The sequence below is a fragment of the Cydia pomonella genome, chromosome 26 (assembly GCF_033807575.1).
Source record: "Cydia pomonella isolate Wapato2018A chromosome 26, ilCydPomo1, whole genome shotgun sequence".
In the NCBI taxonomy this organism is placed as follows: domain Eukaryota; kingdom Metazoa; phylum Arthropoda; class Insecta; order Lepidoptera; family Tortricidae; genus Cydia; species Cydia pomonella.
Genome location: NC_084728.1, coordinates 4,608,654 through 4,622,105, shown reverse-complemented (window position 1 = coordinate 4,622,105; position 13,452 = coordinate 4,608,654). Strand labels below are relative to the sequence as shown.

The 13,452-nt window shown below is 38.6% G+C and overlaps 1 protein-coding gene and 1 long non-coding RNA gene across 2 annotated transcripts; one reads left to right on the top strand and one right to left on the bottom strand.

Moving 5' to 3' along the window:
• The first annotated feature begins 47 nt into the window (after positions 1–47).
• Positions 48–1,295, top strand: LOC133532042 (uncharacterized). The gene is made up of 2 exons (XR_009801634.1): positions 48–629; positions 672–1,295. It is a non-coding gene; the product is annotated as an uncharacterized LOC133532042 (long non-coding RNA).
• Positions 1,296–3,384: 2,089 nt separating this feature from the next.
• LOC133532070 (odorant receptor 10a-like) lies at positions 3,385–8,869 on the bottom strand. Its single transcript, XM_061870560.1, has 6 exons — positions 8,323–8,869; positions 7,658–7,765; positions 7,038–7,480; positions 6,330–6,528; positions 5,732–5,887; positions 3,385–5,115 (listed from the first exon to the last, which is right to left on the bottom strand). The coding sequence occupies exons 1-6, from the start codon at positions 8,572–8,574 to the stop codon at positions 5,056–5,058; spliced, it is 1,218 nt and encodes a 405-aa protein (XP_061726544.1). The 5' UTR covers positions 8,575–8,869; the 3' UTR covers positions 3,385–5,055.
• Positions 8,870–13,452: the final 4,583 nt, after the last annotated feature.

Below are 13,452 nucleotides of genomic sequence, written 5' to 3'. Positions count from 1 at the left end.
CTATAAGGGTTCCGTTTTTTGCCATTTGGCTACGGAACCCTAAAAACGAACGCGGGATTAGTAAAATTAAACCAATTACCAATTATTAGGGAAATACAGAATATGTTTCCATTTGTTTTCACAGATGCAACACTGCATAATAATAATAATAATAATAATAATAATATTCTTTATTAACCGAACCTACTAACCGATTTAACAATTAAAATTTCTTTTTCCTCGCAAGTGTGTTGAAAAACGTCGTATGAAACGCGTGTGCGTCATCCAACTTAGCACACATGTATCAACAATGTACTATTACATTAGACATTATCTAGTTTTAGAAGACATAGAAAACACTTTTCAAAGATACAGCTTACTTTCAAAATGAATTATAGCAAAATTACCATAAAAGTTTCTAAGAATCTCATCGTACGTACTAAAACGCCACAACGCGATTGGTTGATGAGTTCGCATCACGCGCGCGATTCATCGCAACTATGTAGTTGCGTTAGACTGCACGATTGGCTCGAATTCGTGAGTGACACCGCTGAACTAGTACAATTCTTAGTGCCCGTAAGGCCCGTCCTTAGATCTTTAAAAAAACTTCAAATTTTTTAGTGTAGGTGTATACAAATATGTTTACAGGGGTATTAAGACTAACCTAATTAAACACAATTGACGAAATGTAGGTACCTTGGCTATGAAATAAACTACAGGTTGCTCTGGCTCCTACACTAGGCTCAGCCTGTCTCGTAGGTAACCCAGACTCAAATGAGTTCATACAATGGGGTTGGCAACTGTCAAAGGTTTGCATAGATGGCGCCATCATAGCTTGCCCCTGTCTCTAGTTTTGTTCTATGAGATTTGGCTTAAAGTACTGGAATCCAGGTCACAAAATTCCAAAAAAAAAAAAACAAGAATTTGACACAATTCTAGGGATTGACAGGGCAAGCCATAATGGCGCCATCTGTTTAATACTTCGACCGGCCAACCCCATTGATAATTAAAGCCTATAAGAAGAGGAAATACTAAAATATTATAATTTTACAGTTATACATGTATGATAATGATGGGACATGTCAATTACTAAAGTGAAAATTAAGGCAGGTACTTTTATTGTTCATATACGAAGAAAAGCCCATATTGACAAATGTTGTTATCTGTTATTTTTCTATAGTTTAACATACTTTATACACCTAAGATACTGTAAATTAACCGCGTGGAAGAGCGGTGCTCTCTTAGCACAAGTGTTTTCTCACTTAAAATATTGTAATTTGTCTTTTAAGCTACTGAATAAAAATATTTTATTTTTATTATTATTTTATTTATTGACAAACTAAAAGCAAAATCGCAATCGACGATAGGTATGCGATAATTTTCACTGCAAACAAAAAGGTTCAAATTTTTCGGTAGACGGTGAAGATTTTAGACAAAAGATATATTTTATTTTAAAAAATCTGTTAATAATGTTATTTGAAGGAACATCAAGATAAGTTCTTAAAAACACATAAAAAAAATTACCATATTGTCCCTATTGTATTTGTGTCTTTTTTTTTTGCTTATTCGTTGTATTTACTATTTTTTTGTGAAAATAAATTACGTCTGCCTGCAAACATAGCTAGTATCGTGTTGATGCTATCCCTCATTCTGTATTACAGCGAAGCGGCCCTTTTGCACCTGTTGCTTCTTGTATTTACATTGTAAATCTATTTTTGAATATTTCCTTTTGTGATTAGAAAAGTGAAAAGTTAGGTATTATATTTGCTTACTTACTTAAAAAACATTTCGAAGAAAACAGTTTTGCGTAATAAAGTTTTATCTCCGCGGCCCGGCCGGGTCAGAAGGTCGCATTTGTCCACGTTGTTTGTCATTGGATTATTATCGTTTTCATAAAACCCAGCAAAAACCTACGTGGGTTTGATTATAATGGAATTTAAGTGTTATAGTTTGGCCCAGGACTGTCTCTGTCGCTAGTACTAGCACCCAAAAGAAAGGGATGAGAATAGTTTTCCTGGTTCTTACTCACTGACACTGTTGTTTACCAGATTATATCGTTTGTAAAAAACCCAACATAAAGCCAAAGGAATTAAGGTAAGGTGAGGTAAGACTATCGCCTAAAGGCCTGGGTTTTTGCAAATAGAACCCTTAGCATGCCCACCGATGACACGCACACTGAATGTCAGTTTAATAAACTGTACACAGTAGAAATACCTCCTAGAGACAAATGGACCAACAACCAAATGTTCGTCGAAGAGGGAAGCCATATTTGGTACACGGATGGTTCCAAGAAAGGCATTGATGTAGGATGTGGGATCTATGGTGAGAGACCTAAGCTCAGAGCCAGCGTCAGCATGGGCACACAGGCCTCAATCTTCCAGGCTGAAGTCTACGCCATCAACAAATGTGCGGAGATTAACCTGGATAAAACCCTACGACACCAACATATCTACATCAACTCAGACAGCCAGGCTGCTCTGCTGGCACTAGAATCCCTTGAGTCAAACTCAAAACTAGTCCAGAACTGTAAAACAAACCTCAATGCACTGGCAAACTCCAACAAAGTCACACTTAGATGGGTACCAGGGCACTCCGACATTAACGGAAACGAAGAAGCGGACGAACTTGCTAGAAAGGGCGCAGACACACCCCTGGTCGGCCCAGAACCGTTCTGTGGAATCACAAAACGGGATGCATATTCACTGCTCAGCAATTTAGAAAAAATAAGGGCAAATGATTGGTGGAAGTTCGTAAAAGGACAAGAACACTCGAAAGCTCTAATCAAAGGGTTCAACAGCAAAAATGCTAGGGAGCTTCTAGGGCTCAAAAGACACAAAGTCTGCGCGGTGACCAGAATTTTGACTGGACACTGTAAATTGAACAAACACATGTTTCAAATCGGAAAGAAACAAGACGCGACATGCAGGTTCTGCCATGAGTCAGAGGAGACTGCAATGCACATTCTCTGCTCCTGTGGACCACTAATGTCAAAAAGAAGTACCCACCTAGGGCGGCACGTATTGCAACCCTATGAGGTACAGAACATTACGGCCCAAAGAATCTGGAATTTCCTGGATTCAACGGGCATCAGTAATGAACTTTAAAGGGCTGTCACAATAGACCAATGCCTGGTCGACGTGGCATTCAAAGGCCCACAAACCACAATAATAATAAATAATAAGACTATCACCGGGACAAGACAAACACTTGCATGGAATCATCATACTGTTTGTCTTGCCCCGAGCAAAATAAACTATGTTCGTATCCCACCCTACCTTTTTTTTTATGTAATAGGCAGCAAACGTGCAGACGAGCCGCCTGATGGGAAGCAGTCATCGCCGCCCATGGACATAAGCAACATCGGAGGAGCCACTTATGCGTTGCCAAACTTTGAGAAACCTAAATACAGGGTGGCCAAATAAGAAGTATACATTTTGTTTTTAAATTTTAACTGTATTAAGTTCAAAAATTATTAAGTATTGTTTTAAAAATATATTCTTCAGCGTTGGCAAATTCATGCGAAACATAATATCTGACATATGTCCACCTCTAACAGCAGGCAAATGTAAGCTCTTATCATCCCAATGTTCAGCATCTATTCGCACATTTTTGGCATTATCTTAGTACATTTGTGTCGAATAGTCGGTTTTAACTGTTTAAATTTCATCAGCTCGTTAGCATAGACACGTAATTTTAGATAGCCCACAGAAATAAGTCAAGAGCTGCAACATTTGGGGAATTTGGGTGCCAATCACTGTCACTTTTTTTCAAAATTAATCGAGCAAACAACGTTTTAAACAACAGAAACATTTGAGATAAAATTGCTTGCTGCTAGTGGTAGACATTTGGCAGAAATTATTTTCCGTATACAATTGCCAACCCTGAATAATATATTTATGAAAAAATAATTAGTAAAATTTCCACTTAATGTAATTAAAATTTAAAAACAAAGTGTATCATTCTTATTTGTCCACCCTGTACCTGCCTCTAGAAGAACCCCATGTCATACGCAAGGGAAACACCTCAGAAGGAAGCGCCTGCGTTTTTTATAGATGCGCTTTTTAACTCATAATATGGTTGACAGCAAATATGTAAGGCAATCTTAAGTGTAAGGCCTGAGTGGACGCTCGAGTTGGGCGTGCAGCGGAGCGGGGCAGCGTGCATGTTAAACATATTATGCAAACGTATAGGTGCGGCCTTAGTGAACGCTGTTCACATTTCACATCACTTGTGAGCCCGACGCCACGCTGCACGCCCCGCTTCGAGCGTCCACACAGGCTTTACCGTAAGGCCTTTTTTTAGTAACTTAATCGATTTGAAACCTGAATAAACAACTTTCGCTCGATGGATAAAATCAGGAGCGTAGTTAAAAACTCAACATTAAAAATGTGTAACTATTTAGGCGCAAACACTCAGTGATAACCGCCTGTGGTTGTGTGACGTAATGACCCCATTGTATACCTACAAATAGGTTCACTCTACCAACTCTACTTACAGCTTGATGAATAAACCAGGTCGTATTTGACCGTCCAAAAGCTCTGACGTTTTAAAAATATAAAAAAAAAATATTTCAGACCTTGGTCCATACAGTGTTAGCATTACTTTAAAAAATTATATTATTATTGAAATAAATTTAACTTAAAATTCAATTAAATATTTTAGGCTTTAAACTGGAGCCCATATATACCTAAGATACCTAAGTGCCAATAACATGTAATATCTCATCTCTTGATGAAAATTGGTTCTAAAGTTTATAAGGTTATTTAACTCATTGATTACTTTTTTATTTGTTAAAGAAAAACTATTCAATGACAATGATTTCCGCGATCCCGGACAAGCACGGCCGTCCGCTCAGTGCTCAGCGAGCTGCGATCAGAGCAAAACTCGGAAACCGGTTAAATTTCCAAGCCGTTATAATGTAATTGGCGCAAAACCTTTTAATTTAGGTTTCGCTCGAAAAACTGTTATTTTTAAACCGGTTTCATGGGAACAGTTTTGACAGTTTTGTATCTGATGACATGCGTTAGGTATCGATCGTTTCAGTAAAGTTGAATTTTGTGCGTAGTGTTCGGTGCCTTAACGCTCTCCAGCCACGGTGTTCAGTATCATGTAATAGGAGATCGATGTCTTCAGGACCTGAAAAATAAATGAAAATAATATTTGAGGATTAGGCAAACATTTCTAGTTGAACCATAGAACGGCGAAGGTCAAATGTATCAAAGGTAGAGAATGCCATAAGGCATTAAGTCCGCCATTTGTTTTGATTTGAGACTGATACGCTGATATTCTATATGAACTGACAGCAAAGAAATCACTGATGAATGAATATTTATGAAGCCTGTTCAATGAAGAAGGATAAAAATACAGAGATTGCCGGTAGAGCGAAACCAACGATAGATATGCACAAAAGAAGGTTTTAAGATATTATTTTGCCACGATATTGATACAAGCTTTTATCGCTGGCTGTGCGTTTCTTTCAACAAGCAACTATTACCCGCCGAGACAAACATAACAGACTCAAACAAAATTAGGTTGCATTGTTTTATGACAGTGTTCCTACGGCCATCTCCTATTTCCATCGTCAGATCAGCTAGATGGTACTATTGCATTGTCAACCAGACTACGTATGTATGTGAAGTTTTAGCTCAATCGAATACTGGGAAGTGGGTCTAATCTAGCTTGCAAGATTTGACCCGGACATCAAACATTGCAAGTTAAATAAGGGCCCAACAATATTGAGTTTAGATCAAACCGCGGCCATAGTCTGCAAGCCCACGGGCACCATCTTAGCGGCCTTGAGCGCGATGGGGGTCTGTGACCTCTGGAGCAGGATCATCACTGTCTTGCGATTGCTGGTGTCCATGCTCTGCCACGGCATTGCGTACACGGCGTCGATCAGCTGCTCGCTCTGTCAATACAAGTTCACAAATAAGAGGAAAAGTCAGCTGAGCCACATCTCAGATTTAAAAAATTTTGGTATCGCGCTAACGGGGACGGATCGCAGAAATCAATGTTTCGTTCTTGACATTTTCCTCCTCCAAAAGTTAAACAATCGTAGTCGTTTTGAGAGAACGAGATGAGAATGAAATGATCTGTGTCTTTTTGATTTTTGCGTTTATTGTTACCGATTTTGTAAGCTAGGCGTTTTATTTGGCCGTTTTCAGCATTTTTCAAGTAACCTAGTTCTTATAAAACAAGAATATCAAAATGAAATATGAAAACCAAACTTCGCACAGTAGGTAATTACCTAATTACATCATAATAAACGGTTGGTCAATAACTATCAATATAAGCAGTCATAATAAACGGTCTAAACGGATTCCACATTCGTCGGACAACACAAAAATTACCTTAGAACTTATCATTTCGAAAAGTATAGAAACTTGAATCAATTGTTGGTGCACCACGAGAGTAATTGGTCCGTATTTAGCCAGCGCGTCTGCCGTCAGAGCGGAAACCTCAAGCAAACTTGTGCAGGTAATGACTTGCATCAGCAAATAAAAGACAAACAATTCCTCACTAAATGCGTCGGAGCACTTGTTCACAAACCTGGAATGGAATAATAGTCTCATCACAACTGGAGTCGCCTTTAAGAGTTTACCCCTGTGTCGAAATCCTCGGCCAATGGTCATATATATTTTATGGGCTAACTTTTATCTGACATGGCTATTTGGACTTGCCCCCCCCCCCCCCCCCCCCCGCAAAAATTGGCAGACTGTTTTGTACAGAAAAGAAAGGCGTCTCCAGTTGTTAAATCCTCCAAGTTATTTGCAGAACTTCCCAAGGGCCAAACACTTTAGGATACCGTAAGGGTAAAACGGGACCCCATTACTAACTTAAGACTCCGCTGTCCATCCGTCTGTCTGTATGTCCATCTGTCACCAGGCTGTATCTCCTCATACCTAGACAGTTGAAATTTTATTTCTTTCTAAAGTGAAAATCGTTCACATTCGTAATGTTCACAGAAAAGACGCCGGTTTTTTCCGAACGTTTCTGACCCACTTGAATCCTCCTTTATCAATATATTTCGTGTTAAATTACATTTTCTTGAAACTTACTTTATGATAAATTTGTGGTGTTCGATGATTTCCTTTAAGATCTCTCGGACTTTCATATTCTCTTCCGGTGAGTACATGCCTTCCTTCGGAAATATGCTTAACACATTGTGTTTCAAAATTTTAAGATGCCCCCAAATTTGAAAGACAATAAGGGAAAGCAGAAGGTCGAATGCGACGACGCCGCATGAAGTATTGTAGGTGGTGGGAATATTGAATACAAAGAGTACCCAATAGCCCTTTATGGTAGTGTACACGTCTTCGGTGAAACAGTAGAAATACACGGCTTGCTCAAAGGTACGATTGGCGGGTCGGTCCAGGATGAACATTCTGTTATTGTAGTTGTTGTACCATGGCATGAAAGTAAACAGGCTTACACCACAGAACATCTGACAGGCCATTAACAATGTGAATATCACTGATATGTTATGGATCTGCGTATGTATCTGAACAGAATACCAATATAATTATTTTTATTATTTGTAATTTATTACAAAGTACACATTCAATGACAAGTGGTATTTTTAATCAGAACTCTAAAATTATTGCAGTGGGAGAAAAAATGTTATTTGAAGAGATTAAGATGTACTAAGGGATAAATTAAGCGACTCGTAGAAACAAACCTTTGAAGCGTACTGCGTTTGATTCCTGAAGTAAAACAGGTGGAATTTAAGTAAGTACTCCTTAATTATCACTTGATATTTAGCCGTCCAGGGCATAAATAACCTTTGCTGAAATTACGATTAAATTCGATACTGAAAAATATATTATGCAAAAATAGTCGAGTAAGGCAAATGAAATTACTAAACAAGAATTTATTTTAAGTGATGATATACGGATGTAATAGCACAATCGGAATAGAACAAACCTCGAAATTTCTGGAACAGTCCTGAAATTTGGTATGTAAGTAAATTAAAGGCCGCTTTTTCATGTCCACACCATTTGAAATTTTGGGGACCTCGAGGAATCGCAGCCATCTTGGAAAATGTGTCCAATCCTGGAGAAATTAGCACTTTACTCTAAATCTACGTTATCTCGGAAAATATGGTGTAAAACGACATTAAAGCTTATTAAGCCAAGATGGTTTCAATTCCTCGAGGTCCCCAAATGTCAAATGGTGTGGAAATGAAAATGGGGCCTTTTATTTACACACATACCAAATTTCAGGACTGTCCCAGAGATTTCGAGGTTTGTTCTATTCCGATGGTGCTATAAGTTCTTGTCAAACGTTTAACTTTAGTTGCGTTGTTTGGGCGAGTACGTGCTATAAATGCTTTTAAGCACTCACCAAAAACAAAAATTCCAAAAACATGCATAAAAGCACGTGCCCCACATCGAAGAACGAAATCGTCTCTCTCTTGTTCCAAATGTAGGTTGCGCCCAAACTCGGTAAAGCTATGGCGACAACGATCAAAAGAATATTGTACATGGACAATATAAAATCCAGCCGGCGTCGCCCGAACTGCTTGTGTGGCCAAGAGCCAATGGAGCTTAGCATGGAACTAAGAATGCAGACGTACGTGAAATTCAGGGGTGACATTGCATCACTATAAAACAAAATTATCTTCCTAAAATCATTGTAGATCTAAAACTTAGTTACTAAACAAGGCATGTTGAGGTAAGATTGTAAAAAGTGGTTTGATGCTTCGAGCAACACCGGCTTTCGACACGTCAGAGGGGAGGAGCCTAAGCGATATCTTACCGAACAAATCATTCTGTCATTTTTTGCGGGGGGAAATGTGCACACAGTCGCACTTCTCACTCACTACATACAAAATCCAATCTGTAATGACGACACAAATACATAGAATATGAAGCCCCCTCCAGACTATGCGCGTGAATCGCGGCGCGAACATACCGCGACGTTGACGTAGACTCCACACTCGCACAACTTCACGGCGATTTCGCAGTTTGGTTCGCGGCAAGATGGCGCCGAAGCGTCAGCTGATCGGATTTAGTTTGCGGCAAGGCACTGATTCAGTGATTGATAATAAACATAGATGACGAACTAGCTCTGCAAAATGACCCCACACATATTGTGCCGAAGCGGGCGGGGCGTCAACTTTGTGCCGCGGAGCTATTTAGTTCGCAAATGGCGGCCCGTTGTCACAGTCGTAGTAAGAAGTATTAAAATTATATCTTTAATAAAAGAAATATGCCTTATTGTGCGGATAAATGATGTGCTAGTCGTTCCATCAAACACTGGAAACAATATGGGATTACTTTTCACGTATAGTTTAGCTAGGATCATATTATTTTGATTTCTCTTGATCAAAACAGGTTTCATATGGGGATGATGTTATGCATTTTAAACAATCGTTTATATTAAGAAACTTTCATTTTAAATTTGTTCAGGTTTTTATTTTGACAATTTAAATTCGTGATAGTAAATACGAATCGTCGTTGTAGGTGGCGCTTTTTTATGTATAGGTACATTTTTACTTAGTAAAGTAAAGATCTCGCTGCTATTTATAACTTTTCGTTAAATTCGCGGAAGGCTGGACCGATTTGGCTAATTTTGGTATTGCAATATTTCTAGGTCCAGGGACGGTTTGAACGGTGAAAAAATATGGAAAGAACGCAAGTGTGGGTGTTAAGCCTACGTGGATCGTAAATAATAATGCACGCACTTAATAAACAATAGTAATGTTCGAAATACAGTTAAAAAGTTATTATTAAACACAAGCGGTTAGCACAGGCACACACAGTTCACCGAAACACTAGTTAGGTTCATGCACCATACCATTTATATTAGTCCGTGAATCCATAGGTTAGTATCACGTAAGCTACTAGTCAAGTACGCGGATAGGATTTAACTGGCGTTGACGATGTGCGAGCGATCGATCCCGTGACGTAGGTAACACGCGTTACCGGCGGTCTAGCAACGGTTGCCAGCCCGCGCGCCGCCATGTTGTCGGCTGTCGTGAGTGGGTCCACACGAAAAAGGTTTTGTGACTCTGTTTTGTTTGCGTACTTTGATGTGGAGTAGGCCCCACAAAGAAAATAGTAACAATAATGATATTTTCCCATTCCCATACAAACTGTTCCTACGACGACGTGTTCAATACGAATTTCTGCATGAACGATACAATGTATTAATTGGTTCGGAGGCTTAATTGCCTTTAAACACGTGCGACAAACGAACAAATAATAAGCCTATGTATATTTACTCTTTAAAATAAAATAACAAATTATCATACAAAATATAGCATTTAAAACGTTCTATATCGCATGAAACCATCTACGTGGAGTTGGTTTCCATTGTCATGTATTTTCAAGTGTCAATGCTACAGCAAATCACAGCGCCTTATTTTATAATACACCAATCGTAGTTTGGGTGGTTTAAATTGACTAATCATGGTCAAACGCAGTTTCGTCGAAGAAAACAAGACGTCAACATCGACGAGTTGCAATTGGTCCGTTATGAGTACTGCGTGTTTTAATAGTGGGGCCACTTTTACGCTGATATTTTGTTTGAGTTTAGTCTTCTATGTTTTTTTCGTTCGCTGCACTGATTCAAACTGGGAACTGTCAAATTGATTTTTGGTTGATCAAGTTCGCACCCAATATAACCAAGTAGCCGCCATAGAAGGTTATGACAGGTTAACAGATTAACCGACTCGTGAGCGAATCGCGGCGCGAAGCGATTGCAAGTGTGGAGTCTTGCAAGTTCACGCTTCGCGTCTCCTTTGACGCGGGCCAAATACCGACAAAAACGGGGAAGAAGGCGCGAAGGCGTGAACAATCTGCGAAATCGACGCGAGGGCCATCCACACTCGCGTTCGCGGCTTCGCTCATCAATTCGCGCACGAGTGTGCCCTCCACACACGTCAAAGACAAATCTTGCACACCTCGATCTCTTTTTGTGTACGGACGAGTCGCAACATGCACCGCCATAGGCACAGTTGTACCTATGCTTTGGCAGAGGGGAAATAGTATGAATGCCGTCTCTCTTCCCTGTGTTGCTCGAAGTCGTCACATTTTATATTTAAATGACAATTTTGGGAACAAATAAATAGGTTATAGGTGCTTAGATTTTATACTGTTATGATTTTTTTTTTGTTAAAATAAGTATCTTACCTGTCATCTAATCGTCTTTTCAGAGAATAAAAAACTTGTGTTATTGTCATGTTGCACTAAAAAATAAATTTAAGTACGATAAAAAGATAAGTTATGAATGACGTGATATAGAAAAAGCTATTACATGCGACATATAGTAGATACCCCTATAATGGAACAGGAACCGGTAATGGGACATAAAACCACAAATTTTGTAAAATAAGTAACTAAAACTAGTTTATAAGCACTGGCAACATTTTACCATAAACAAGTCATAGAGCTTCTTAAGTTTGATGATTCATTAAATTTGGTTTTTTCTTGAAAAATAATCAGTAAGAATTCTTAAGAACTCCGCTAAGAGAGGTGAGTACGTATTTTAAATTATAATAATATATTTACTTCGAGTAAATTAGAATGAGTTACAAATGCTACAAATCTGCTCTTAAATGTCCCATGACTGGTGCCGTTACCATATCTAAAAGATAATGAAATAAATGAATTAATATTTATTTTATAGCCTCGTTTCTATCTATTAGTTAATACAAGTTAGGTACTTACGAATACGAACATATTTATTCGAATATTATCTATGTTGACATAACTTTTATTATCTTATATTTTATTATTTTTAAGCTTTAGTAACTAATATCGTGGAAAAAATACTTCAATCGCGATTTAAAAAGGTAACTTAGGATCATACTTAACTTTTTTTTTTTTTCATTTAAAATAATTTCCACGAAATGCCTTACTCGGTCAAGATTAGTATGTAAATTAGTTTTCACAGTGGGCTAAGACGGTGAAAACTACTTTTACCATGGAAATACCATATCACAGAGACGCTACCGCCATTTACCTTTGCTTGGTTTTGGTTGGTTTTACTTATTTTAACAAAAGTATTGTGTTGAAATACTTTAACCGCCTTTAACTGACAACACAAATTTTTTATACCTAAGGCGAAATAATCCTTCCTCTTTTCCCCGCAAATTTAAAGCAATTGTTTATTTCACATGTTTATGCATATGCCATCGCACACACTGTTAACTGTCCACCGGTGGACCTTATTACAAAAGGCATAAGGTCCACAGTGTGGGTGTTTGTACGTTGCGAATTAATCCTATAGTATTTCTATAATAATACAAAATAAGCAATCCGGTAAGAAACTACATGTTTCAAAGCGCAACTAGTGCTGGGAAAAAAAATGACATCGATTTTGTTATAGGTAATTGGTAGATAAGTCGGTATCTAAAATTAAAGGAAATATTGGACCCAGGTACCCAGGTACCTATGTCCTGAAACTACGTCCAAAAGAGATGTATGGGTACTGTGAATGTCATCTCGCGTTGTGTGGCAGGGCACAGCACAGCGGATGTCCTTCCAGATCTAGAGCGGAGCCCAACTGGGGAAGTACCTCTATCTTACAGAAAACCGCAGCCAAATAACACTACACCCTACTATAGTGTTGTGTTCCTGCCGGTGAGTAAGGTTGCCAGAGCTCAACGAGGGGTCGGCAAGGCGCATGTAAATCTGAAGTTGCAGGAGTACATAGGCTACGGAGACTGCTTACCATCAGGCGGGCCGTATGCTTGTTTGATGTTGAAAAAAGTATACATTTCCTGTGACTTACTTAACTAATTAAACTATTCAAAAGTTAAAATAATAACTCGTAACTAGTTATTACCAACCACCGTTCCAATATAATATTTAAATAATTTACGTTGCTCATTCGCGTATTTCAAGTGTCATATACTTAAATCAAAACTCACTGGCGGCTTTGGGGGTAGCGAAGCAGGGCAGTCGCCCAGGGCCTCGCATCAACCCGATCACATGCTTATACAAGGGCCTCGCGTGGCCTCGCAGAGCAGATTTTTACAAGGGCCGCCCGGGGCCTCGCGAAGGTTAAAGCCGCTGCTGTCAAAACTAACTGCAAGATAAGATAACTGTAAGAGGGTTTGGAAATAAACGTGCAGAAATACCGACAACATTACATGGGAAATTTGTTATTTTGAAAATTCTCTATGTCACATTGCTACTCGTGGCACAGTACCATTACAATACTTGTGGGGTCCTTTTTGAGTTCAAGTCACACCTCTAAAGTAATTCTAGTTCGTTGGTAAGAACTAGGGCCTACAGCCCTACCTTTAATAACCAAACAGTTATTTGACGAAATCAAAACGGAACAGTACATTTTCCCGTAATTTTCTGATTCAATGGCATTTAATGATAAAAATAGCTATTCGAACAACATTGAGATTGATATCAATATAGAAAAGAAATCAAAGTTTGTATGCATAGGTTATTTAGTTGATTATTAAATCAAATCAAAAATTATTTATTTGCATGAACACAATCAACGCCAACA

Bases quoted from the DNA above. Each gene is read 5' to 3' on its own strand.
- LOC133532070 (XM_061870560.1), bottom strand. From the start codon at position 8,574: ATGTCACCCCTGAATTTCACGTACGTCTGCATTCTTAGTTCCATGCTA. The intron at 7,481-7,657 runs GTTTGTTTCTAC...TATTCTGTTCAG, and splicing joins AAACGCAGTACGCTTCAAAG to ATACATACGCAGATCCATAA. The intron at 5,116-5,731 runs GTTTGATCTAAA...TTTATTTTTCAG, and splicing joins GCTTGCAGACTATGGCCGCG to GTCCTGAAGACATCGATCTC.